The sequence below is a fragment of the Cryptococcus neoformans genome (genome assembly GCF_000091045.1).
Source record: "Cryptococcus neoformans var. neoformans JEC21 chromosome 4 sequence".
In the NCBI taxonomy this organism is placed as follows: domain Eukaryota; kingdom Fungi; phylum Basidiomycota; class Tremellomycetes; order Tremellales; family Cryptococcaceae; genus Cryptococcus; species Cryptococcus deneoformans.
In genome coordinates, this window is record NC_006686.1 from 1085482 (window position 1) to 1112126 (window position 26645).

General features: G+C 46.5%; 6 protein-coding genes and 1 non-coding gene across 7 annotated transcripts; 4 read left to right on the plus strand and 3 right to left on the minus strand.

Moving 5' to 3' along the window:
• The first annotated feature begins 42 nt into the window (after window positions 1–42).
• Window positions 43–1469, plus strand: CND03930 (conserved hypothetical protein). Its single transcript, XM_570629.2, has 8 exons — window positions 43–211; window positions 281–294; window positions 354–395; window positions 474–484; window positions 541–595; window positions 655–812; window positions 875–1118; window positions 1180–1469. The coding sequence occupies exons 2-8, from the start codon at window positions 290–292 to the stop codon at window positions 1217–1219; spliced, it is 555 nt and encodes a 184-aa protein (XP_570629.2). The 5' UTR covers window positions 43–211; window positions 281–289; the 3' UTR covers window positions 1220–1469.
• A 1149-nt stretch (window positions 1470–2618) lies between these two features.
• CND03940 (conserved hypothetical protein) lies at window positions 2619–5927 on the minus strand. Its single transcript, XM_570632.1, has 10 exons — window positions 5847–5927; window positions 5622–5809; window positions 5406–5564; window positions 4931–5358; window positions 4751–4884; window positions 4518–4696; window positions 4210–4462; window positions 3826–4170; window positions 3090–3778; window positions 2619–3039 (listed from the first exon to the last, which is right to left on the minus strand). The coding sequence occupies exons 1-10, from the start codon at window positions 5881–5883 to the stop codon at window positions 2686–2688; spliced, it is 2766 nt and encodes a 921-aa protein (XP_570632.1). The 5' UTR covers window positions 5884–5927; the 3' UTR covers window positions 2619–2685.
• Window positions 5928–6521: 594 nt separating this feature from the next.
• CND03950 (hypothetical protein) lies at window positions 6522–8834 on the plus strand. Its single transcript, XM_024657046.1, has 11 exons — window positions 6522–6824; window positions 6892–7020; window positions 7088–7203; window positions 7254–7274; window positions 7335–7416; window positions 7473–7610; window positions 7661–7685; window positions 7734–7822; window positions 7882–7938; window positions 7997–8167; window positions 8221–8834. Exons 1-11 carry the CDS (start codon window positions 6624–6626, stop codon window positions 8656–8658), a joined length of 1467 nt encoding a protein of 488 aa, XP_024512783.1. The 5' UTR covers window positions 6522–6623; the 3' UTR covers window positions 8659–8834.
• On the minus strand, window positions 8820–13717 carry CND03960 (DNA repair-related protein, putative). The gene is made up of 19 exons (XM_024657047.1): window positions 13567–13717; window positions 13317–13508; window positions 13148–13262; window positions 12707–13095; window positions 12410–12649; window positions 12280–12360; window positions 12070–12216; window positions 11458–12020; window positions 11268–11403; window positions 11035–11210; window positions 10905–10979; window positions 10739–10853; window positions 10562–10681; window positions 10356–10511; window positions 10164–10301; window positions 9986–10104; window positions 9670–9931; window positions 9275–9615; window positions 8820–9223 (listed from the first exon to the last, which is right to left on the minus strand). The coding sequence occupies exons 1-19, from the start codon at window positions 13645–13647 to the stop codon at window positions 9199–9201; spliced, it is 3471 nt and encodes a 1156-aa protein (XP_024512639.1). The 5' UTR covers window positions 13648–13717; the 3' UTR covers window positions 8820–9198.
• Window positions 13718–15106: 1389 nt separating this feature from the next.
• Window positions 15107–18071, plus strand: CND03970 (expressed protein). Its single transcript, XM_570631.1, has 3 exons — window positions 15107–15770; window positions 16091–16631; window positions 16692–18071. The coding sequence occupies exons 2-3, from the start codon at window positions 16325–16327 to the stop codon at window positions 17927–17929; spliced, it is 1545 nt and encodes a 514-aa protein (XP_570631.1). The 5' UTR covers window positions 15107–15770; window positions 16091–16324; the 3' UTR covers window positions 17930–18071.
• A 715-nt stretch (window positions 18072–18786) lies between these two features.
• Window positions 18787–25252, plus strand: CND03980 (phospholipid-translocating ATPase, putative). Its single transcript, XM_024657048.1, has 13 exons — window positions 18787–19057; window positions 19111–20058; window positions 20119–20467; window positions 20527–20961; window positions 21016–21047; window positions 21191–21217; window positions 21262–21361; window positions 21419–21488; window positions 21548–21596; window positions 21650–23016; window positions 23067–23287; window positions 23336–23395; window positions 23444–25252. The coding sequence occupies exons 2-13, from the start codon at window positions 19161–19163 to the stop codon at window positions 25089–25091; spliced, it is 5256 nt and encodes a 1751-aa protein (XP_024512638.1). The 5' UTR covers window positions 18787–19057; window positions 19111–19160; the 3' UTR covers window positions 25092–25252.
• A 312-nt stretch (window positions 25253–25564) lies between these two features.
• Window positions 25565–25655, minus strand: CND03990. Its single transcript has one exon. It is a non-coding gene; the product is annotated as a tRNA-Asn (tRNA).
• Between the last annotated feature and the right edge of the window lie 990 nt (window positions 25656–26645).

The window sequence follows — 26645 nt, forward strand, 5'->3', positions numbered from 1 at the left end:
TTTGACGCACAGGACTGTCGTCGCCGCTCGCCGCTCCTGTTTGCTGCCGTTAGTCCGAACTTTTCATTCTCGCGGCTTTGACCAACGAAAGAAGGAACACAGAGTCCCTATTTTTATCTCCCATTCCATCCATCTGTTCTCCAGCAATTACAGCTGTCTAAGCGTGTGCGGAGGAAAGTACGGTAGCATTTGTACAAGAGGAAGATCAAAGGTGAGCATCCTCGTCTGTCTGGTGCTCTCTTTCTCCAAGGCTGACTCCGTTTCGTTTTTCAATGCGCAGACGAAAACAATGTTGTATGTTCAGATAGATAATGTTGTTATGACTTGGACTCATCTTGCTCACTCTTTTATAGTGGAGCTGCTGCTGTTCCCGGATCCCGCCAGGGTTGCTTCAAGTAAGTATTATGCTTTCTCTATTTTTGCTCCAATATGCAATATTTCAGATGTGAAACTCTTTGCTGACTAAGTATCAGGTGTGGTAACCGTACGTCTACGATCTGTGACCTATATTGTGACGCAACCCTCTCTGATCCCACTCAGTCGGCCACATTGCTGAAAATTGCCAAGCTCCTGGCCGCCTCTGCTACAACTGCAGGTGAGAACATGGTCAGAACTTTCCTTACAAACCTGGAACTTATGCGTTTAAACCTTTAGGGAACCTGGGCACGAGTCGACCAACTGTCCCCAACCCAGGTCTACCGATGGCAAGCAATGCTACGCCTGTGGTGGTGTAGGTCATGTCAAGTCTGACTGTCCTTCTATGCGTGGAGCTTTCGGTCCCGGTCAGAAGTGCTTCAAATGTGGTCGACCTGGTAAGTGGATCCATCTTTGCATTAAATCCCATTGTCCACGCTTACTTATTAACTGCTTGTAGGCCATTTGGCTCGCGAGTGCACTGTGCCTGGATTCGTCGGTGCTTTCCGGGGCCGTGGCGGTTTTGGCGGTGCTTTTGGTGGCCGCCCTCGACCACCCATTAACCCTGATGGTACTCCTGTCAAATGCTACCGATGCAACGGTGAGAACCACCTTGCTCGAGACTGCCTTGCGCCTAGAGATGAAGCCGCAATCCTTGCCTCCAAGAAGTGCTACAAATGCCAGGAGACCGGCCATATCGCTAGGTAAACAAAGATATTTTTTTTTTAACATGAGAGTTCTTTTGTTGACAATGTCTGCTTTTAGGGACTGCACCCAGGAAAACGTCTCTCCCCCTGCCGAGTAATAGCATCTGTGGTTGATGTATTACTTTCTGTTGCAGACATAGACGCTTAAGCGGAAACGTACACAGCATCTGTTGGTGGCCATCGAATTCGTAGCAATCCACAGATGCGCGCTGTCGATGAAAGCACACTTACCGATTGCCTCACGACCTATCACTGACTGCTTTACATCAATCCATCTGTCTGCACTAGCGCAACAGAGTCAGGACAGTGACGTATCATAGCAATGAAATTCGGAATTTTTGGCGTCTTTATATCACCAATAGAGCAGTTCATAACCGGTAATCACTACCATAATTGCGGAACTTGCTGAATGTGATCTCGGAGCTTATAAATCGTCGTTCATCCTGTTCCCTTTCTTCCTTTCCTGTTTTCATCCACGTCAAGGGTCAATGTGGTTTTTGCTCTCGCTTCAACAATATAGTGCCCACTCCTAAGCTTCAACATGCCGCGACGGAATGCGAGCTGTACAACGTCAGGCATACCATTCGCTTCCGAGAAGAGGCAGGCACAGCTCATCATCATAGCACCTGCGTTTTTCTGTGCAGCTGCATGCTTCGTACTTTAACTCAAACTAGGGCTGTGGTGCATGCTATGGCTGTTCGCTCATTCATGTGGCAATAGGAACGAGAAGACATATTAGATGAAGGCTATTGCTTTGCTTTGAGGCATTTACCGAAGGGTCGAGGAGACAACAGTCATTCCGGATTATTTTGGCCGTTGCCTATCCTATGTGATCTTCTCCATCTACGAGTACGACATTGTTCATTCGAATTTCATGGAAAAAGGTGTGAGGATAATCTGTTGAACTATGCGCGAGCTTTGGGCGATAGTACTGTCGTTCCGCCGCTCACTAACATTCAACGAACTTCAGAAGAATCTCTTGGAATCCTGATTGGAGAGTTGTTAAAACCACTTCTCTGAAATGGCGTGCCTTTTCCAATCTTTTTCTTTTTCCTCTTCAGCTCTTCCTATGTATTATCTGCGATGGGGGTCCACTCGAGATAACCAAGCAAGGGCGGCGTGAATCTCACACGGGTTGCTACTACTACTAGCCAAAATGCTGTTGTGGTCGTGACTTCGGCGGCCTGTCCTTTCAGTGACTAGAAGCAAAGTGATAGTTGTTGGATTCCTCTGATTTATTACGTCTGTTGGCAATATGAGGGACGGGAACTCATGTACTTGAACTCAAAAACCCAATTGACATGTCATGAAATGCGTCCAACAACGAATTCGCTGCCGTCCAATTCACTCACTCGTCTTCCGCTTGGGTGTTTTGTAGCGGAGCGATATTTATAATTAAATGTTCTATAAAGGCGTCCTTCCACTTTGTTAGCAAGGCAGGCATCGGGAGTTTTATAATCCTATGGTAGCACATGACCTGTAGAGCCAATATCCATGCATTTCCATTTGTTACCATCGTACAACGGACACTAGCGTAAATCCAATTTATTTTTTCAAGACCGCATTAGATGGCAGCCATGATCAACCGCGCCGCCTCCTCCTCTTCTGCTCTGACATTCAGCTCAATTGTTACACCAGTACCTGGAGCGTAAGTCATCCTACATCTGGCTAATACCTTGCTTGACTTTTCGCCATCTGCTATAGGGATGGCAAGACCAGCAAGATTAAGGGTGTGGACAGAATTGGAGGTAGGCGTGTCGGTGCCACCTAAGGGAAGCATACCGAGGACTTCAATAAGGGATCGACAAGCCTCTCTAAGGGATTCGGAAGAAGATAGAGCGAAGGTTTCGGTAAGTGACGGGGAAGATGCTAACTTGTCCCATTCGTTCACGAAAGTAACGAAGGTAGGAGTGATATACTATCATTGATATCAGTATCTGAACATGATAAAGCAACAAAAACACTTACATCGGCCGCGCCCAGGTCGAGCTCCTCAACCTGGTACTCATCATCATATCCTTCTTCTTCCGGCTGTCCATTGGATGGGTCGACTTCTTTGCTGACGAATTTGAGAGTACAACCGAATGATCCGGCCGCATATTCTTGTGGATTCTCTCTCGTAAAGCTTACATATACCGGTGCCTGGCCTACTTGCGTTGTCAGGCTATTGATAGGAATAATGAAATCTTCTATCAATCCACAGTCAGGCGATGGCTGCATGATAACAGCGACTTGTTCTAACACAGTGTCGGGAATGGTGTTGGCAACATTGAATTGGAACACGACATGCTTCCTGAAGACGTGCTTGACAGCCGTGACGACATATTCTGTCTCAGATTCTGTGAGCTCGATGGGCTTGGCAGAAGATTTAAGGACAGGACCGTATGGCTCAAATTCGGGGATGGTCGAGAGTTGAGCGGCATACGACGATTGGGCTTCCTTAGCAGATGGAATGGGGGAGGCTGGGGTGATGACAGCAGCAGTAGAGGGGCCGGCGACATCGAGAGCAGATGAGCGAGTCTGAGCCATCTCTGCATGGGCCTGTTCGCGACTGACTTTAGGCACCGCAGAGATGTCGAATGCCGAAGCGTGCTTCGAATTATCTCGGACGTACGACATCAGTTGTTCCTCGAGATTGGCAAGGGAGAATTGAGCTTCTATGTCATATATCAGGTTGAGTCACTTGAGAGCTATTGCAACTCACCATCCTTCACAAGCAGATCTGCCAAAGATTTTTCCTCCAATACCTTGATGTACATAGCAGCCCTGTCTCTGACCTCATCATCGACATCATCAAGGCATCTCCTCATAAGCACGTTGACACTCTTCATCACTGAAGGGTCATCGACGCAGACACCAAACTTCGCCAAGCTACTGACAGCAGCTGCGCGAACAACCGCATTTTCAAGAACGACGCGATTATAGATGTATCGGATGAACTTAGTCGGGTTCCGGGTCTTGGGCCCCTCAATACCGAGCAAGTGGAGTATACGAACAGAAAGCTTTGTGAACTCGCAATCCTCAATGAACTCGCAAAGGTGAGCGAGTGCTGTTTCATCAGTTACTATTCGTCAAGAAGTAGACTCACCAGCATCGCGAGAGTCTTGGATATATTTAATCATGTCGAAAATCGCCTCAACGACCGCGTGCTTGAATTCATAACCGCCCTCGTCCCTTAGCACGCCAGAAAGAAAAGAGAGCATCACCGCTTGCTTAGCTGGAAACTTGAGGCAAAGTGATCGAATCGCATCAACAACGATGATCTTAAATTCGTCTGTAATATCGGTCATGAACGACGAAATTTGCTTCATTAGCCTGTCAACAGAAGCTTCGTTGCCAGTCTGTGCCATGGTCAACTGACGCCCGACAATATCAAATCGCCAAACAAAGACCTACCTTCAACAATGTGGTGATAGCGTACGTGGCGATGCTCCTGTTGGAATCGGTGATCAAGTTCTCCATTTCGACGTTGAGCGCAGCAACGGATTGAGGTAGAGTTTGCGCAAGCTTGCTTAAAGTCTTCACGGCGGCGAACTTGATCACAGGCTTAGGGGAGCTCAAGAATAATTGTAATACTATCAATGGCGTTCGTCAAAGGATTCGATAGTGAAATGATATTACTGACTTACCCGCGATAGTCTTGTAAAGGTCGCCTGGTTGAACATCTTTCGTTTCACAAATGGCTCGCGCGGCCTCAATGTTGACCATTTCCGATTTGTGTCGAAGCAAAGTCTCAAGATATTCGTGCATTTGCTTTCTGAGACTGCACACTGTCAGGCACAACACTTCTACACCAAGGATGCACGTACTTGGGGTCCTCATCCATAATCTTCCTCGCAAATCTAATCAACATGCAGATTGCCATGGGATTTCTCACGATAGAGCTCCCCTTCCCGCTTGCACCGAGTTGTTGCACCATCTTGGTGATCGCCATACGATCCTTTTCTCTAATAAGATATAATAGGCCCAATGCGTGGTACTGCATGATGTAGCTGGAACTCGCAACAGCCTGATAACCTCCTGCTGAGCCACCGGAAAAGTATGCAGATGCGCCAGAGTATGAAGAGACAGACTTTGCGTTGACAGCTTCTTGAGCTTCATTAGACCAGCGTTTGATAATGGTGGGGGAGAGTGGGAAGAGGTGGTAAGAGGAGATGAGAGAGGCTGAAGAGATTGAAGGCGAGCGATCCACAAGGGCCGATTTGAAGAAACGTTCGACAGACTGAACCGATTGCGCCTTCTTGGATGTTAGTTGAAGTTCTAGCACATGGCTCGATGACTCACATCAATGATCCTAGCAAGAGCTCGGATGGCGTTAGGCCTGTACACAACTTCCAAATTGGGCTGCATGTCCTTCATGATGGAAGATGTTACCATGATTACATCCTCTGCAACAGTAGACAGCTCTTTGACGACCAGATAGACCATTTGCCTTAGTGCACTCTACCCAACGGGATCAGTTGGTTGCTCGACGGAAACAGATAATCGGAGGGCACCCACATCCTTGTGCTGGAACAGTTTCGTAACACCAAAGAAAAGGGTTGTGGCCTCCTGAGTGGAGAAAGTCTCCCCTGTGTATAGAAGGTATACGATCCGGGTCAAGAGGGCCCTACATTTCCTGGGAGATATGGGCGATTCGTTGAAGACGCGGGCTTCTTGTATGACAGTGGATTTATCGTGGTAGAAAGCTGCGGGTGTGAGCTGCGCCGTTAAGAGAGTACGTACATATTCCACCTGCTTCATCATCCTTCTTGAAGGACATGATTGTGAGATATGGTGATAGTTGGGGGAGAGTCGATCTGGAAGTTGGGTGCACGTTAGTAGTGCTCTACGTATGATGGTAACAACGACCTCCACGACGCGCCCACCCGGAGTTACTGCTCTGTGGCACCTCGAGTTGCACCAGCCGCACTTTATTAACGTTGCATGATGCACGCGTTGAGCACGAGTCGACCACGTGTTGAGCAGGTGCAAACTCCAAGTCGGCGGCAACCGACGGTTTGATAAATAATAATAATACAACAATAAAATCAACGACAGCGGTAGGCTCGACACAAGCCCCTCGACGGACATTGACTCGTCTCGACAGCGGCCCTCCCTCCCTCGTCGTGGCTTCTTGGTTGGTGGGAGTCTGGAATCCGCACATTATTACACATCATATTACGTCGTGCGCTCGTGCCTCCACCCGTCGTCTTCTGTCCCTCAGTCCCTTCTTCTTTTCCCTCTTCTGCTAGGCAACGCATGCACACTGCAGGACAGCTCACGTAAACAAACAACATCTATGTGTCATCGGTCCCTGGCACTTGGCACCGCAACAATCTATGTACCTATGTTCGACCTTTTTTGCCCTTGTCCCTCGGCCTCATCTCCAATCATTATTATCACACCCAGTTACTTGAAATATATATTTTTTTATATCAGTCCTTACTCCCAACAGCCTCACATATACCCATTGTGTTGACATTCTCCATCAATACGGAGATAATCAATACAACAGGGATCATGGTTCCTGCACTTTCCAGCCTCTCGTTTTTAATTCTCCTTTTTCCCCTGCTAGTCTCAGCAGCTTGCACAGACAATTCAACAGATACAGCAGGTCTTCAAAAGCTTCTTACTGATGGAAGCGCGGGGTATAAGCTGCAACTTTGTCAAAACCAGATATACAGCTTGACCAACACTCTCAATTACACTGCCTCTAATCAAGTATGTCTGAATTATTCCTTACTTGTTGATCACACGTCTGTATTCTGTTAATCCCGTGTTTTGCTAGGAAATATCTACAGAGGGTTACCCGATTGGAGATGCCCGTGCCGTGCTCGTTGTTGCCGGATTCAACCAAACTACCGCTGTTAAGGCATCGGGAACAACTCAAGACAGTGCTGCTTTGCGTCACGTTATTGTCAGTGTCTATTTCCGCTGCCGAGCCACGCTGCTGCTTGTGCTAATATTTGTTCCTTCGCTGGTAGATCAACGGCAACAGGGCTGCCAACGAGTCTGTTTATAAAGGTGGTGGAGGCAACATTGAGTTCGGGGGTGCGAACAGTAACCAGGTGATAGAATATGTGAAGAGTTACGATCCAAGGCATGTCTTTTGAATTATTATTGCTGCCGTGTTGACAGAACGCACTGAAGAGGTTGGTCTTGTATGCACATGTAAGGATCTCTGGTCGTTCGCAACGAGTCACGTGTGTGATTGCTTACATTATCTTTTAGCTCCGAAGGTCAACTCAACTGTGTCAATGCCACTGTCCAATATAACGACATCGGTCCATGTGGCACAGACTATTTTCAAAATGTACGGCTTTTAGAGCGCCTTTTGTTGTTCAGGGATGATATACTAATTGGAAATAGTGGGCAGACGGAATATCCCTTTCGTGCTCCGCTAGTCTTGTGCAGAACAACGAGATTATAGATGCAACGGACGGAGGTATAGTCGTGTTCGGAGCACCGTTCTCCACTGTCAGAAATAATACTATTAAGGCCAAGACTGTGAGTAAAAACCATTATGTTGTTCACGATTAATTGAATGATTGCATCAGCGAGTGATGATTGGTGGCATCAATAGCAAGTTGACATTTACTTTTTGATTTGCAGCATGTTGACAAGCGATAGTGGTCGATGTGAAGCCCTGGAAGCCAATCGGCAACTATAGCCATACCGTTGTAGAGGGCAATACCATTTATGGGGGTTTTGCTACTTCTGTAAGTCAAACCTCAGAAACCTGAAAGTAACCTATCCTCAACAAATTAACACACTTCAGATGGGCAACGAAACCAGAGGTCCTCAGGAGTATCAAGCCATCATTAAAATCGGCCTTGTAAGCCTTTTCTCATGTGTTTCTTTTTTTGCCTTCCTCTTCCGCTTACCCCAAATAGGCTCTCGGCCCTGATGCCTGGTTCTCTGACCAACGGTTTGGGTCAAACAAATCTTTTGGCGGTGTCATCCAAGACAATCGATTCTCTGGGGCATTCGCTTTTGGAATGGGTGTCACAAGTGCCAAAGATTTCATCATACAGAACAACACATTTTTCGGCAATACTTCCTTCGTACGTACAGTACACGTATAAATTTCACATTAAAGCTTATGAGATGGCTGCAGATCGGTAACTATGGCCCCAACTGCACGACAGGCAACAAGACGCCTCATCCTTCAGACCCGCTTCTCGAGGAATTATCAACTCTCCAAAACACCACCATCTCTGTACCTGCTTCCTCTCCGTTCCAGTTTGTGAACGGCACGGCCATAGGTCTGACTTGCTTCGTTCCTCCAGAATCAACAAGTTACTCATGGCCGTATGGGGACGGGCAAGTGAATAGTGAACAAGCAGATAAAGGAAATGGCACTAGTGGAACTTCTACCTCGACTGGCAGCGCCAGTCAGACTAGTGCGGCCTCGACTGTCAGTTCCAACGGGAATGAGAGTGCTGCAAGGAGGGTGGCAGGTCTCCCTAGTATGAAGGGTTTTGTGTTAGCAATAGCAATAACATGGACCATGAGCCGATCGATTACGACAGGAGACTTTACTGCAGTATTCTGAGGATCAGCAAAACGAAGACGCTCGTAGCGCCGTGCCACACTGACATATATATGTCATATCCAAAGATGACGAGATGAAAGGAAGTATCATTGTTACGTAGCCCTGTATCGATAATAGACTTCTAACCAATAGTAATATCGGTTGCCATGTTTCAAAACTAAATGCATATGATAGTAGTTATCAATTGCGATGGTCTATGATCATCATGTACAAATAGGCGACTTAAAATATTTGTTTAGACATTACTAGAAATGCCGCCCTGCCCATCCTCTTTTTTGAATCACAATTTTAACCCGGTGATTTGGATAATATCGTCCGTGACACTGTTGAAGACGATCAATGAACAACATTGAAGTGTTTTGTGACGAGTGCTCGTACGGCACAATGGGTCCTTGCTATCATTATAACTATTATAACTATTTTGTACTTTATCCACCTCAATTTCATGATTATTTGCCATTCTCCATGATCATAAACCTGGGTTGCATGAATAACTCCAAGATTAAACCTGTCACTAGGCACTTATTGATGGGTTGCAGCCTATCGACTCATATTGAGTGTTCCCCTATTACCATCATCAACTTTCAGTCATATGAATATAAACTGGACGACTTACTGCCCTCTCTCAGGATCTGCCATCCTGATAACTTTCTTGTCGGGTCCACTGGTGTCAATACCCTGCATATCCAACGGGGTAATTAAGATATACTGTTTCCCATCACTCTCTCTGGCACCCTCCATTAGGTTCTTTGCAGCCACCTTTCGGTTCGCTGCATCTAGAAATACATCCCATTCGTCAAGAGCTCGGATAGGACAAGGAACAGTAGACCATAAGGCCAAAAGGAGAGACACCGTAGAAAAGGAACGCTCTCCGCCGGAAAGCGCTTTGGCACCTTTATAATGCGATATCTGTGTATAAGTGCCGTCCTGGGACTCCGTGGTCGTCTGGTTATGGATCTAATTTGTACCTCATCAGACATTATCTTCGCTGCGGGTATACCGTTAACTTACAACCAACGACAGCTTCTCATGCCCATGGTCGAAGTTCAGCCTTCCTTCCATTGCCCTAAAACTCTCAAACACGACGAAAGCCGTTTTGGCCCGGATAGCAATATGGCTGCGGGTTTGATGCCACCAAGTGTGTCTGTTGGTCATGGCCTTCCTAAGAACAATTCGGAGGAAATTCAGATCTTTGATGTTTTCATTCGCTTTCTGATATCGTTGCCTTTGGAGACGATATTCGGCGGTCAGCTCATCCAAATTGACGCCGAGGCTACCGCAGTGTCAGATTGAACCACGACAAGAGATGTTAGACAGAACAACATACGCTTTGGAAGCTTCGGTGATGGACTGATCCAAGGCCTTTCGCTCAGCTTCCAGTTCCGCTGGCGTTTTGATGGTGTTGATTTTTTCAGGAGCATAGTCCAGTGCTTTATTGGTCCATTCCTGAAAGTCCACGGTTACACTTCACGTCCAAAGACCATACATGAAGAATCAATGCTCACCTGGACATTTTGCTCTAGATCCACCAAAATTTCCTCTGCCTCCTCAAGCTTGGTCTCGTAATTGATCAATGATTGGGCCCAGTGACTCTGCCGAGTCAGAATATTCGTTCTGCGCTGTACTTGGCTCTCTAAATTTTTCTTGATATAAACGTCAGTAGACATTATGTTCTAGACAGTGCTTAAAACACTCACCAGAAGCAATTCTTTTGTCGGAGCCTGGGCATCAAAAGCTGCTCGCTTTTGGACGACGTCCGCATCTAGCTGTTTGATGACATCTTCCTGCTTGATGATGTCCGCATTATGCTCCTGCAGCTTCATTTCAAGTTCATTAATTCTTTCTTTCAAGTCCTTTTCACGATGTTAGTATTTGAGCGGATCACTTATGGTGGAAAGCTCACGTCACGGATGGATTCGCTAGTATCGATTTCAGTTGAAGCCATATCTGCCAGCTTTCTTTTGGTCTGATCAAGATCTTTTTCTAAAGGGATCATTTTCTTCTGCAAATCGGTGATACCAGCCTATAGGTATTATTATATCAGCACGCGCGCAAAAGACATGATGTACTATTGCCATACAGAAAGCTTGGCCATGTCTTGCTGTAGAGAAGCAATGCGATTTTCGGTCATAGAAGCGGAGTTGCACAGTTGTTGACATTGCGATTCGTAGTCTTGAAGTTGGGCTTCGCATTTCCTGCAGAACAAAAGTAAGGTTGATTCTAGTGACCAAAAGGAAAAGACTCACGCAATCTCACTTCCCACATCCAGGGCAAAAAGAGGATTGCCTCGATATTTGTTAGTAGGTCCGGAGTGTCGATTTCTAGCATGTGTGAGGAGTAAGCGAAGACCAATTTTGAAAACGGGGGATTACGTACGATTTAGTACCAGAGGTTGTCATTAGATCCGCGCAGTGGACTGTCACATACTGAGCAACGTTTTTGTTCAAGAGATCGTCCATCAATCTGTTGCCTTCAATAAGAGTAGGTGCAAGCATAGTCTTCTCGATGTTATGATGATCGATTAGAATGCGAAGCACTTCTTCATTTTCGATCTGTGGAGGAAGTTGTATCAACAGCCGGCAAAAAAATAAACAACGGTATTAACTCACGCGCAACTTGCTCAATATAGTGGGGCCATGTCTGCTCAGGTCGCCGTTGGAAAAGTCAAACAATTCGCCAGAATGCCGATAGATAGTAGGAATGCGAGCTCCATCCCTTGCGGTAAAGTTGCCCGGACGATATCCTCTGAATGAATCTGATCAGCGAACACACGGTCATGTCTTCATTATGAGAACCTACCGCGCGAAATGCTTGCTCAGTATGTTGCTCAGCTTGACGCGGTCTTCATGGTCCCGGACAGCAAACGAGCAAAGTGCAGATCCGAGCATTACTTGAAGAACATCCGCGTAACGCATATCTTCAAGATGAACAAACATACCCATGGGGCCTATCGGTTTAGAGTGCTTCCAGTTTGTGCTGTTGATTTCCTCGAGCAGAGGTTCGATGTGAAGACCAAAAGCGGCTATTCTACTATTGGCTTGTCTACTGATATTTTGTATCTGGCGTTGCATTTGAGCTTTTGACTGATTTACATCCCTTAAATTGGCGTTGATCGACTGCAGTTCCTCTTTAGCTCGTTTTTGAGCTTGAAACTTGTCGTCACGTTCTCTTTCACGGGCAGGTCGCTCAAGCTGTAGTTTGCTCAATATATCCTCAGCTTTAGCCCGACGTTGGAGAAGGCGTCTGCGCTCCTCCTGCTGTTCCGGCTCATTGAGGCGGAGTTGTTCCTCAATTTTTCTTTCGAGTCGCTCAAGCGTACTTTTTTCTGAGATAATCTTTTCCTCAATCTCCGCAACGGAGCTCTGTGAACGAATTAAAGGTTGCCTTTATCCGCAAATTAGAGAGACTGACCTGCATTGATCTGAGCTCTTTGCTAGCCTCTTGAGACCTGGCTTTGGCTTGCCTGACAGCCAAAGCAAGTGGTTTCGAAGATTCATCAAGATTCTTGAGATCACTTTCTGTCTCCAAGATCGCATCATTTACTTGGGGCAACTCTTTCTGCGCCATACATATTAGCGAATATCTCTCTTATCGGGACAGAAAGAAGGAAATTCGCCTCACATCAGTTTTGTGGATCTCTTCTTGGACCTTTTCTATCTTTTCCCGTAATTCGAGGACGTCTGATTTTTTCTCGTCTCGAGCCTGAGTATCATTGTTAGTTCCGTACAAGACAGGTTGTTACTGCTTTTACTTTTTCTTTCTCGATAACATAAGACCATGCTAGCTCGATTAAGAGTTGTTTGTTCCTTCTTTTTTGCCTCATGACCTTTTTGGACGCTTGAATCTTTCGTTTGTAGCTCTCAACTTTGGCCTTCAGGTCTGGAAGAGCTTCTCGTTGTCGCTTAATGAAGTTAACAAGTGACTCAATGTTCTGGGAAGACGCTTCATATGATTCAAGCAGATTCGAAAGCTGAGTACCGTTCAAAAAAAACTGAAGATGACTGTTAGTATCCGCCTACTAATACTCGAAGGTTCAAGTGAGACAAACTTTGTACAGTTTGGAGGGGTCTGCATTCTGTAGGAAACTTCGAGATTGATCTTGAGTTAAGACTGTGAGAGGCGAGTCGATGTTGATGTTGAAATAGTCGGAGATAGAAGTGAGCTCAGATCTCTTGTTTGCGATTGTTTTGCCATCTTTTGACGCCTTAAATTTATATCCGGAGGAACCATTGGAATGTATAGTTCGTTCGATGACAATGTTAGGATTGTAGACTTCGGGACGATAAGCAGAATCGCCAGAGTTGGCCAAAGTAATGGTGATGACAGCACGCTCTGCACCTGTGCGTATCAGATCTTTAAGACCAGTTCCGCGGCCGGTGAGATTGGCCTTGCCACCAAGGGCTACTGCAATGGCAGTCAGAACTGCGGATTTACCACCTTAAGAATTGTATTAGCTGTGATTTATGGTCGAGCTTAGACATAAACCCACTTCCGTTGTGGCCGACAACAAAATTCATCCTCGGTCCGAAATCAACAGTCAAGTGTCGGTGACACATGAAATCAATGAGGGATATGGACTTGATAATACCAGCTGAAGAAGCAGACTGATTTTCCAATCAATATACTCTGGCCAAGCTGTAATCCAACTAGTCACTTACTCCAACATAACCTTTCTGGCTTCTCCTCAGATCCGAATAAGCGGCGAGTAAAGCTTCTTCTTCATAGCTGGGTTCTTCGTACTCCGATTCGTCACTTGAATCATCCATATCCATACCCGCATCATCATTGTCAGAGTTGAAATCTGATGAGGAGATATCACCCGTGCCAGGTTCCGTTTTGGCACGTTTAAACTATTATAACGCGTCGCGTCAGTACGGTACTAGGGTGCGCGACAAAAAAAAGGCGCACCTGCGAACTCTGGTGAGGACGTGCCAATTCGTTATCGGAATCAAGCTGGTCTATTTGACGTCTTGATCCTGTGCGCGCCATTCTAAAGAGGTGGGGTAAATGAAGATGATGGATGCAGAATATGACAAAAGGCTGAGATGATGGGACCGTGTGGTCAATGTCTAATAAAGTCAGGTGCCTTCGCGCGTTGGACAAAGAACCGACCGTGGGAGAATTACTTAGAGCAGTCCCGCGACTCGCGATTTCTCGGCGGACGCTGCGCTGTTGTAATAAATAATAATCGTCGAGTCTGCAACACTCATTGTACTAGCAGGGGTATTCCATCGTAGAGATCAACGACTCTCGACAACCGAACCTTCAGAAGCTATATTTCCTAGCAACTCTATTGCTACTGAGCCAACATGAACAACAGGGGTGTAGGCCAACGTCAAGATAATACGTCCCATGCCAATTTGCGGTTGGGGGTTCGAGCCCCGCCGGGGGCCTTTTTTAATTTTTTTTAGCTCAACTTTCACACGCGATCACGTTCCGAGGCGCCACCAATGGCGACAAGAGCACAATTTCGATGGAAGTAATTTGTCTACCGTCAAACTAATACATCCAATCAACTAACATCGTTCAGTTGTTATGAGCAGTTGATTATTTGTATCTCGAGGTAACTACATAACAACCCAAACCTCGTTCACGTTGTTACTCTGTACTCTTAAATTGGCTGAAAAGGATGATGCGAGTATTTTGGTGCGGAGATTATCCTTCTATTAGTAGGCGGAGGGAGGGTCATTATTATAGATACGTACGAGAATTCATCTTCACAGGCAAATTCTTCCCGCTATATATGCTAATATCTCTGGTATACAACTAAACCTCGCCTCATCTTCCCATACTCACTCAATCCTTAATCATAGCCCCCCGCTGACAACGCTCTGTGAGCCTAGCCTAGCCTCATCTCCCCTAGATCTCCAAATCGATCTGTGACAGACATTCAGAGACGAGAACAAACTAAAAGCGGCCGAAATTATTGTTCACAACAGAGTCAAAACTCTTCTTCTTCATCGAACCGGCGGATGCTCGATTTGGAAGGTCCTTCCTAGATTTAGTCAACTTGATTCCTCAGAGTATCAATATTTAGTGGTCGTCCCGACACGTTACTGTTGTATGTTATATGTGTAGTATATAAAGTAATTATGATGTTCATGTCATTATTATATTTCGTTATTATGCTAATACTACCGTACGTATGCGAAGGAAACGCGAAACACGCGACGAATTAATAAGTTTTAAAAACGCGAGATGAGATATGAGGTTCAAGTATCGGCGTGGTTCAAGGACTCAGGATTCGAGGGATCGAGAGTTTTGACATTTTATGATCGGAGGTCGTGAGACTGGATTCTGGTTCCTGGTTCCTAACTTCTGACTCTAGCGCGTGCCCTATTACCCTTACGCGTGAAGCGTGAACCGCGGCGTTGTTGTCACGAGTCACGATAGGGTTTGGTCGAAAATAAAAGACAGAATATTTATGTCGTTGGAAGCAAAGACGTCAATCATTCTTCGTCCTGCCTACCCATCTCAGCAGCTCTCCGCCCCCTTTTCCCTTTTTCTTTTTCCCTTCTTTGGCAGTCATTTTACGGTGCAAGTCAATACCCGAACTTCTCAACATCTATCTGTTTGATTCGACCTTCCAACTCGTCGGTTGACTGGTTCACCGCGTTACGCCCACCCGGCTTTCTCCATATCTAGTCAACTTTGCTCGTGCTGTCTACCTAGCCAGCCCCGCTCGCAACACTCCTTTATCTATTTCTCCAGGTCGCTAGTCGTCTTTGAGCCTTTGATCGCCCACGCCGCTTTTTTCACCCCTTGCCCTTTTTACGACCTTATACACACTCCAAATCATCCGTCTTTCGCCCTCGGTTTTTACTGCAATCATTGGTTATCAAGTGCCAGCAGTAACCACATACCTTTTCTCGGCTCCGATTATACATCGATTTATATCACGAATCTTACAACCTTTACGAACGCCGCTTACGTCTACGCCTCTGTTGGTATCGAATTCCTCGACGCGACACGATTCGACAACGCGTACACTGAGCTTAAATTTCTTTCAGTCTACGACTTGACGATCTTGTCGATTAGTATACAGCATAGCAGAGCACAGTAATTGTCAGGAGTCGTTTGCCAACATCACACTGATTGATTAGTGTAAAAAGGTGAGTGTTCCTTGAGCTGTGATCTGGTTCCGGGTTGGCAATTGTGTGGGTTGTGGATTGATGGTTCATGTAAAATGCAACCGTTCTGACGCGGCTGCAGCTTGCAGAGAGCAGGACATGGGGATGATAGCTATCCGTCGCGTGATGATGTCTTTGAAGGCAATTGACGGGCAACCCTTTCTCCTTTAACATCTGGCGACTGCTTTCTGGCGTAACGCAAGTGCAATCTTCCTTGCGAGCTAGCTCTCGTACTGCTAGCCATTTACCTTTGCCATCCTTGAGCGCTTGACCTCTCGGCTGACTCACTTGTTTCCTCACAGATTAAAAACCGCCGTTGTCGTCAGAGCTCAACATCCACACACCATCCTTTGATCGTGCCCCGTGCTCAACGCGCCACCTCCTGTCTTTGCAACCACAAAGGATCAATCATTGAAGAGTGGTTCCCGATCTACGCCTCTCATCTTTCCCAACTATTTCTTTACAGAGACACCCAGGTTCTGGTAATCTGAGTATAGGATAGCGCGAAGCAGGACTCGCCCTCAGTCAGTATTTTAATGATGTCGGAAGCTTTCCTTCTATCTACCCATTCGTACGCCCCATCCTCCCCTGATCCCACTCATCTCCGCCTTCTTGCCTTTTCAGTCGCAGAAGCTGCTTTACAGTCTGATCCCAACTCTCCGCCCATCTCCCTGACTATGGACAAAGCACCTGTTCTGCCAGAAATCCCGCATAACTTATGTGACTGGCCTATTCAGGTGGAAGATGTCGAGGAAGACTGGATTGAAGATCGATGGCGCGACACAGAGCATGAAAGACGGACTCAATGGGAAATGGGCCAAAAGGAAACGGGGATGAAGAAGTGTGAGTCATGCGAGTCCCTATTGGTGTCATGAACTTCAAATAGCTGATGGGAGGCCCCAGCTGCTCTCGGGAAAATACTGTCAGGAAGTCCCTTCTCTCCCTCATACTACGGCTTCAGTCTTCCTCGCAATTCGTCTCTGGCAGCGACTGCGTCGGACTGTGTCTGGGACGATCTTTATGAGAGACCCAAAATTGCTTCCGGAAAGCCAACAAAAGAAATCAGGAGACAGCGTCTTCGGTCTTGCACTCACTTTACGGACCCATGTTCTTTCTTGCCAACTTCGTCTCAACCCGATCGGCGGCACCCATCTCCCGATTTTGAGCCCCGTCTTGCTGCAAGGAAGTGCTCGACCCATCCGGGGCAGGGGCCAGTCAGCAACAAACATTCAAGTATAAAATCTGATATGTTTCATCCTAACCAACCTATTGACTCCCCTCCTTGTACAAATGTACGCCTTCCGAGTCTTGCTCAGATACACGCCAAGATGGGTTCTCCAGCTCGCCAACAAAGTGCATCTGGAATGGGCGCCGTCCGTATGGATACTTCTGAATCCATTGAAATTTTACAGACTCCAACTGAGGAATATACTTCCTCACGCATCGAAGCCCGTCTGGCTTTATCCACGGTTCTCCATCGTCGACCTTCTACTCCTCCGAGCCCAGTTACTATGTCCGCTGTGTCATCACCGAAAGAGAAGGAAGCACCGCGCCTAGCGCCTTTTTTGCGTGAACGCACCAATGGTCGTATATCTGGTCGACCTTCCTCCATGCCCCCAATGACGTTTCCTGCTGAACATATGACTTCATTGGCAGATCTTGGGAAAAGTCATTATACTCCACCAAAGTCCGCAGTGATGGTAACTCCTCCGAAAAATCGATACAAATTTGAAGGTGGAGGTGACGTTCCTGAGCCTGTTCGCCCCCCTCTTATCCAGTCTATATCCGGCGGCACCCCGGTCTCTCGTATTGGTGGTTCAAGCTTTCCACACATGACTACTACTCCATCCTCTGAGCGGACAGCCGTCTCTCCGACATACATCACTTCCCCCACCGGCAGTGCTAGCTCAACAATGTCTATTCCCAGAATTACATGCACTCCCGCACCTGTCAAGGTTGTAAAGGATGGATTAGAGATTGATTCTGACGAGGACGAAGGTGATGTTGTTCTTTTTGAGGCGGATACTTGCGGCTCCGAACGAGGAAAACCGTCCTTGTTGCAAGCGGCACAGGAAAAAGAAAGGGTGGCGCGAGCCGCCGCTATGAAGAAAAGGCTATTACAACGCCGAATGTCCAATTGAAGCTTTTGTGCTTCTCATCTTTACCAATATTTTGTGGTAATTATATAGTCTGTAGATGGACAATGGGCCTAGAGCCAAGAAGAATGAAGCGGGCTTCTTCATGTTGATTGCTATATTCATGCGGTAATCATGTGATACACATTTGTTCTTTGTTGCGTGATGTCGCCATCACATTGCATTTAAGTGTTTTTTCTAATAAGAAATCTAAGAGACGACCTCTATTCCTATTATGCAGTGAGCAGCGACACCTAGCAAAAATCATCGCTGCTTTCTTTGTCGTCTGCGAATGAAGCGTGCTGTCAACCTCACTTGCATTGAAGAGTTTTTAGTTAGATTATATGTCGATAGCCATCGTCGTTGCTCCGGCAAAATAAAATAACAATACTCGTACTGGTGTGATTGGTGGAGCGTAGCAGCCAGCTGTATTTTGTACTCCTCATACAACAGTACGTAGTAGTAGTACCGTAGTAGAGGCCGTGTAAAAGGTCCCGTCAAATACCGGCTGTGTTCGGGCTACATTCGGGCTCTGTTCGGCAACAATTTTGTAGTGTCTGAATGGAATAATTTGTTCTGAACAAACACGGAAATTGATGACCTATTCTGCATGATTTACCTTTGTACAGACGGACGTTGTTATCAACAGCGAAGGAAAAAGAACGAAGAAACAGAACGAAGTTCAGCAACACCAGCCACCGACGCGCCGCTCTTATTGATTGCAAAGCAGTTATATGTTTTTATTTATTTATTTCCTATTCAACGCGTTAGAAAAGGGCCAAGCCGAAAAGAGGCGCAGCTTCAATCCGGGATACGTATTCGATCTGCTACACATTTGCTTATTTCAAAGCTTACAAGTAAGACGCGTCGGTTTTGACGGACAGTTTACAGCGGTCTCCTTTCATCGTTTCTTTCCTTTCGATAACTCGTTCTTGGGCTTTTTCCTGAAACATTCAAAAGCGGAATGCTGGGGCAATAATCACGCACAGGGTGAAGCTCCCATAGGCCGAACAAGCTTCTCTGGGCGAAATAAGCATTAACCACGCAACAAAGCTGCCCCTGTCTGCACGTGGAGAACAGAAAGGGAGACGGATCGCGTCTCTGCAAGGCGCTACTATCACACATACTATCATTGTAAGACCTTTTCTTGCTGCGCTTGATTTGTTACCCACCAGGTTTGACTATAGGATCAGATCAGAATTCCCTTATCAAGTCACGGCAATTTTTTACATCCGTCATGACTTCCTCCTCCACTTATCAATCTCACGGCCAGCCGTCAACTTCCACAACACACCTTTCTGCTCGTCTTTCCTCCCGCTCCTCTTTTGAACATCAAGGTACAGATGATGAGAGCCTTGATGTCTTCGATCCAATGTCCATTGATCCCGATTTACGCTTAAGAACTGTCAAGACAGCGCACTCGGTTCTCGCGGAGTCAATCCGCTCGGAAGCCCTCGCTGAAAAAAGGGAGAAGCGGAGACGGCTATTCAGGTCCATGAAGAGGAAAGCATCTGATATAGGGAAAGGCACGCTGAAGCGCAAGGGGCCTGCTGGTGATAACGGAAAGCCGGACTCTGGGAAAACAGAGGCGGGCAATACAGATGCTATATCAACTGCAGGATCTTTGACATCTCAGCCTCCACCGATTACTCCCCCTGAACACCAACACCAATCCGGAAAGACAAAAGGCAAGGCAAAAAATCGAAAAGCGGAACTTCCCCGGCGAACTGTCTACGTTAACATTCCTCTTCCGTCATCCCTTCGCAACTCCCAAGGCGAGCCTGTAGTCAGATATGTCCGAAACAAGGTTCGAACATCCAAATATTCCTTGATAACGTTCATTCCCAAGAATCTTCTGGAACAGTTTCGTCGTGTCGCCAACATTTATTTCCTATTTCTCGTGATCCTCCAATTATTTTCAATATTTGGAGCACCCAACGCGCAGATTGGGATGCTACCTCTTTTGGCGATTTTAGGCATGACGGCTATTAAGGATGCCTTCGAGGACTGGAGAAGAGCGAAATTGGATAATGAGGTGAACAATTCTGCAACAACAAAATTGGGGGCTTGGAAAAATGTGAATCAGCCAAAGGATCCCAGAAATTTCGTGGAGAAACTATTTGGGCTGGGACCTAGTAAGTTCCATTCCCTAAATGGTTTTTGTTCGCAAGCGCTGACTATATACCTTGTTATAGACCCGAACAAGACATCAAAAGGCGTCCAAAAGCTCCGAGCACGTGAGGCAAATCAAGGTAACCAAATGGTGCTCGATTCCCGTAGGGCGGAGGAGCAAGACCCACTTGAAGACTTGGCCGTTAGCGACAAAGAATCCTATCCTCTTGGTCCTATGTCTCGTGCGGAGTTTTCCACAGTCTCGGCGGTAGATTCAACCTCTGATTCTTTAGCTCTCGAAGGGTATCGCCGGTCATTCTCGGCCGGGATATCTAGGTCAAGTCTACCTAGCATGATGTCTAGGAAAAGCGTCGGTGTCGTGGACTGGAGCAGGTCTGTACCAGGAGCTGCGCAATGGGAGAGGACCCTCTGGTGTGTGCCATCGTGTTAATATACTTTGAATGAGACTAACAGTGTGCGATTCGTGACAGGAAAAAGCTTGAAGTGGGCGATTTTGTTCTTCTGCGCGACAATGAACAAGTTCCGGCGGATGTCATTGTTTTATCCACTTCCAATGCGGACGCCCTTTGCTTTGTTGAGACCAAGAACCTTGATGGAGAGACGAACCTCAAAATTAGACGTTCTCTAAAAGCTACTTCAGCCATCACTTCAGAAGAAGATCTTGAGCACGCGCATTTCGTGGTGGATTCTGAGGCGCCCCATGCCAATCTTTATTCTTACAACGGTGTGTTGAGATACACTCCCACAGACCAGTACGGGAAGCAGATGGAAGAAAAGCAAGAAGCAATCACCATCAACGAGTTATTACTGAGGGGCTGTACGCTAAGGAACACAAAATGGGTGATCGGGATGGTGATTTTCACAGGATCAGATACGAAAATCATGCTTAACGGCGGAGAGACACCGTGAGCAACCGTCATATCGTTTTACAAATGAGTGTTTACTAAGGAAGGTCTCAGATCCAAGCGAAGTAAGATTGAAAAGGAAACCAGTAAGTATTTACTCTTTTGAAGGGGATCTTGATCTTCTGCTAATCTCAGCTGTCAGACTTGTGAGATAACCCTTTCTATTGCTGCTTCCCAACCCAATTAACTTCCTACAGCAATGTCATGATGAACTTCGTTGTTTTGCTAGTTTTATGCCTCATTACGGCCATCCTTCGTAAGTCGACCGAGTGTGAATCCACGCTGACGCGTAATCCTCAGATGGTTGGTATCGCTCTCTGTCCGGTACCAGTGCCGACTGGTATGAACCCGACGCTGAGGCCAGTGACAATATATACGTTGACTCTGTCATAATCTTTTTGTAAGCATGGCATTCATTGTCATTGAAACACTAGTGATCCATACTGATTCGTGGTAGTTCTTGCCTGTTGATCTTTCAGAACATCGTTCCTATATCTTTATATATCACTGTAGAGATTGTTAAAACAGTAGGTTGCTTGTTGTGGACAAGTTTATGGTGGAACACTGATCATGTCCGTTTTTTCAGATTCAGGCATATTTCATTTTTCAAGACGTTGAAATGTATTACGAACCTTGTGGGTACCAATGAATTAGTGAAACAAACATACACTTAGAATTTCCTCACTAGACGACACCCCTTGCGTGCCGAAGACCTGGGATATCTCGGATGACCTGGGTCAAATTGAATACATTTTTTCCGATAAGACTGGCACGCTCACACAGAACATCATGGAGTTCAAGAAATGTTCCATCCACGGCGTGCCTTTCGGAGAAGGTATGACAGAGGCGATGATGGGTGCCAAAAAACGGGATGGGCAAGACATCAGCACAGCAATGGAAGATCAGGAAGACGAGCTCCAAGTTCTCAAAGAGAAAATGCTGGAACTTATGACCGGTGTCATGGACAATCGGTATTTACGTCAAGACAAACTAACACTCATCGCCCCTGATCTCGTTCAACATCTTACCACTCCTTCCGATCCTCTACGCTCCCCCATAATTGACTTTTTTCGGGCTCTCGCTGTCTGTCACTCTGTCCTCGCTGACACTCCTGATCAGTCCAAACCCTTCGAGCTTGAGTACAAGGCCGAAAGCCCTGATGAAGCAGCTTTAGTAGCTGCGGCTCGAGATATAGGATTCCCATTTGTTTCGAAGAACAGTCATTTCCTCGAAATAGTAGTTCTGGGTAAGCCAGAGAAATGGATTCCTCTCCGCATGCTCGAATTCAGTTCCAGTCGGAAGAGAATGAGTGTCGTCGCTCGAGACCCAAATGGGAAGATAGTTTTGTTCTGCAAAGGTGCAGACAGTGTCATCTACAATAGGCTGAGTGTCAATCATGATCAAGAATTAAAAGACGCAACCCTCAAGGATCTCGAAACCTTTGCGAACGGTGGTCTCCGGACGCTTTGTATCGCCTATCGGAATTTATCGGAAGAGGAATTCAGTGATTGGTCAAAAAAATATGACGCTGCAAGTGCAGCGACTGTTGACCGAGAAGGAGAGATTGAGAAAGCTTGTGACCTGGTGGAGCATTCACTCACTATCCTTGGGGCGACGGCTCTCGAAGACAAGCTCCAAGAAGGAGTGCCTGATGCCATTGCGACGCTGCATCGTGCCGGTATCAAACTATGGATCCTGACAGGTGATAAGCTTCAGACAGCTATTGAAATCGGCTACAGCTGTAATCTTCTTACAAACGATATGGAAGTCATGATAATTTCGGCCGACTCTGAGGATGGCGCCCGCCAACAAATTGAAGCTGGTCTTAATAAGATTGCTTCCGTGGTTGGTCCACCTCCTACAACTTCGGGCGGAAGGATTATGACTGCTGGGATGAACCCCGCAGTTAAGTTCGCAGTTGTCATCGATGGAGAAAGCTTACGATATGCGTTGGAACCTTCGCTGAAAAGTTTGTTCTTATCTTTGGGGACGCAATGCGCGGCCGTCATCTGCTGTCGCGTTTCTCCCTCGCAGAAAGCGTCGACAGTCCGTTTGGTAAGTTAAGGATATTCAATATATAGAAAAAGGTACTCATTCGTAAACAGGTCAAAGAAGGTTGTAATGCTATGACCCTTGCAATCGGAGACGGGGCCAACGATGTTGCGATGATTCAAGAAGCTAATATTGGAGTCGGGCTTTACGGTCTTGAAGGCTCGCAAGCAGCGATGTCGGCAGATTATGCGTTTGGGCAGTTTAGATTTTTGACCAGATTGCTATTGGTTCATGGAAGATGGAGTTATGTGCGAGTGGCCGATATGCACGCAAAGTATGTAGTGATGAAGAGGATTTTCAAGCAATGCTGACGGGCTTTCAGCTTCTTCTATAAGAATATTATATTCACTGTCTCGATGTTTTGGTTTTTCATCTTCAGCAGGTGAGTGGAACACAACTCCATGGAACAAGTCTAACGAAAGGAATTTAGTTTCGATGCCACGTACTTGTTTGAGTACACTCTTCTACTCATGTATAACCTCTTTTTCACCTCCCTTCCCGTCGGTTTCCTCGGGGCTTTCGATCAAGACGTCAATCCTACCGCTGCCATGGTTTTTCCACAGCTTTACAAGCGTGGTATTGCTAGTCTTGAATATACCCGTACTCGTTTTTGGCTTTACATGTTTGACGGCTTGTATCAATCAGCAGTCATATTTTTCATCCCTTATTTCGCTTATGGAACGGGCGAAAGCTGGTCAAGTCAAGGAAGAGATACCAATTCTCTGTGGGATATCGGTACCACGGTGGCTTGCGCTGGCGTATTGTCGGCCAACGGCTACGTCAGCATCAATATTCGCTACTGGACAGTCATGACTTGGATAATCAATGTAGCATCGACTTTGCTCATATACATTTATATTCCGATCTACTCAGCTGTCACAGCACTACCTTACGCAGGAGAAGTCGGCGTCATATACCCCACATTCAGCTTCTGGGCAGTTATCTTGATTGCCACAATCATTGCTATCGGTCCGCGATGGCTCGTCCGTTCCTTTAAGCAGTCCTACTTCCCGCAGGATAAAGACATTATTCGCGAAGCGTGGGTCACTGGCCAACTCAAGCGAGATTTGGGAATCAAGAGCCGGAAGCAAAAAAGAAGACAAAACAAAGAGAAAGCGGATGCGGCCAGGTGTGAAGAGAACGAACAAGAACTAGAGGACGTGCCTGGATTGGAGCTAGTGACAGGGAAGGATCTTGTGCAGCAATTTCAAAAAGGCAACATGGAAGGGGATGCCTTCAGAGGATTGTACGAGCCCGCAGCCACGTATAGCCCTCGGAAGGAAGCAGTTCGTTCACCTCTTATGTCTGAAGAGAGTAGCCCTCGAAATATGCGCGCATATCATCCGGCCTACACAAACTACAGCACCAACGACATTTCTTCAATCCGCCAAATTCAAACAAGCATCCCTCCTCCATTTACCGCTCGCACGTCTTTTAACTCTGCTGAGCAACCATCGCCTCTCGGACAAAGCATTGCAAGCAGTGATCATAGTTTCCAAAATCCTTTACGCACGTATGACTGCCATCCTTCCCCTTCCTCCATTCATCAAGTAGAGGCCGAGATCAGCCGAGAAGTTGGCCGACTTAAGCGAACCTCGAAGGACATTCAACGCGCGTCCTCGTTGTACGATAAAGAAGAAGAGTCGGTGAGGATGTCTCGGGCTTCTTTGTTCTCCCAGAAGGGTTTTGAAGCGCTTCCACAGAGCGGTGACTCAAGGGGAAGCATTTCAAATCTATCGAGAAAACAGAGCATCAGCGTTTTGGGAGGGAGTGTGCCTGCATCGTGGAAAGATAGCAGCCCTCTCTCCAACGTGGACGAACTTGGCAGGGGAAACTTATCATCAATGAGAGGGGCGCTTGATGTGACTGCTAAACATAGTGAATTGTTTGAAAACCGGGTTGAAAATCAAAGTTGGAGGCCTTCCGATGACCATTTGCTTTATGCCCGAGAACGGTCCTCTTCTGCTGTTCAACAGACAAAGAACATATTTGACTTTACCGACGCTTCATCAAGTCAGTGGGGTGCGGAGGCCAGTAAGAAGGATAATGAATGGGAAGGTGCAGGATATGCCATATAACGTGGAAAAGGACAATTCAAGGAGCTCGTGTCAGGGGATTGAGTTGTTAGGTTGTCTGACGCACCTCATACCCATGAACATGATAGATTAGATGATTAGACTTTTACCTAGATTCTTCATTGCATTTTTGGGTGTAAGATATGCATTTTTGTCACTTTCTCTTGCAGTTGAAGAGACGGACGAACACTGAAAGGCCACATGAAGTGAGCATGGTCGTACGGTCTTTGCTGCTGCGGTCGCTTAATCATTACCGAGAGCTGCTGCAACACCGCCGGCCAATACTAGGCTAAGTGTACCCACCAGGAAGCTTGCTTGCATTTGCTTTCTGCCAATGCCATTTTTTTCTTCGGTCCCCTGTTCGCGCTTGATAGTCACTGTGAGTAACGATGCGATGTGCAGATGCATCGTGCATGTAGCAACCGTTTGTCAAGTATCGACAGCAGATCCGGTCATGGGAGGATAAAAAAAAAACCCTGCCCCGCAGAGACTCGAACTCTGGACCGTCTGATTAAATTAGTTTATTAACTAACAGTCAACCGCTGTAACCAACTCAGCCACGGGGCAATAATTGAACTGCAGTCAAGCACGATATATATCAAGACTACATAGAGGTGACAGTCAAATTCAGTCACGGGGCAATTAATGGCCTTTTTTTGGGAAGACAAGCCTAAATTAAATTATCAAAATGTCAGCAGGGAAAAAGATAAGAAGTAAAAGATAAATAAATATCTTTATATATTAATATTTCCCGTGTCACCTTTGAAAATTTCCTCACTTTTCGCCTCCGTTCTCATCCATGACCCCCACAACCCCCCATTCAACCGCCACCGTTACGTAGACGAAAATCGTCTCTACATGTCTATACCCTTTTCAGATGTGCATGCACTGAACCATGGACATGAAAAACGTCGTCAAAAAAATCGTGACCGTGCCTGATTCGTGCCTGAAGGCATGGATTCGTTCGTGGCCGCCATATGCACGGCGGATATCACCGCCGTTTCATTCCTCGGTCGTCGTTCGTGAAAGAAGGAACCGTCCAGTTTCTAGAACTTTCTTTTTATGTTTCTTCTTCTGTTATACGTATTTTCTCATGCCACGGCTTCCTGGACCTTCTACTGCACTATAAACGGCTTTAACTGCCTTTATTCCTATAAAACGCACCTATCCCGACGGCTCCTCTTTCTATCCCCTGTCCCTAAACACCCAGGAGACCCGCCTTCTCCAACTGTCCATCCTCAGTCACACCCAATCAACCGCCACCGTCCTCCAATGGTCCTCTCCCTGGCGGTGACGTTCCTCCCAGACTTACGGCCCCTCGAACCAAACAACAAACAGCAATCGCCATAACTTGGCTGCCTGTGCCCAAAATATCATGCTAGATTTTGGATCTGATGGCGCGACTGGAAGTGGCCCGGCGAAGCTCTCTAGCTGCTAACCCTACAATACATGCTGTGCCAATGAAACTGTACAGCTACCTCTGCCTACAGATCCTGAACCTGAACCCTACGAGCTAAGCTTTCGACCAGTAATTCCGAAGGTACGCCTCCCTTCTAC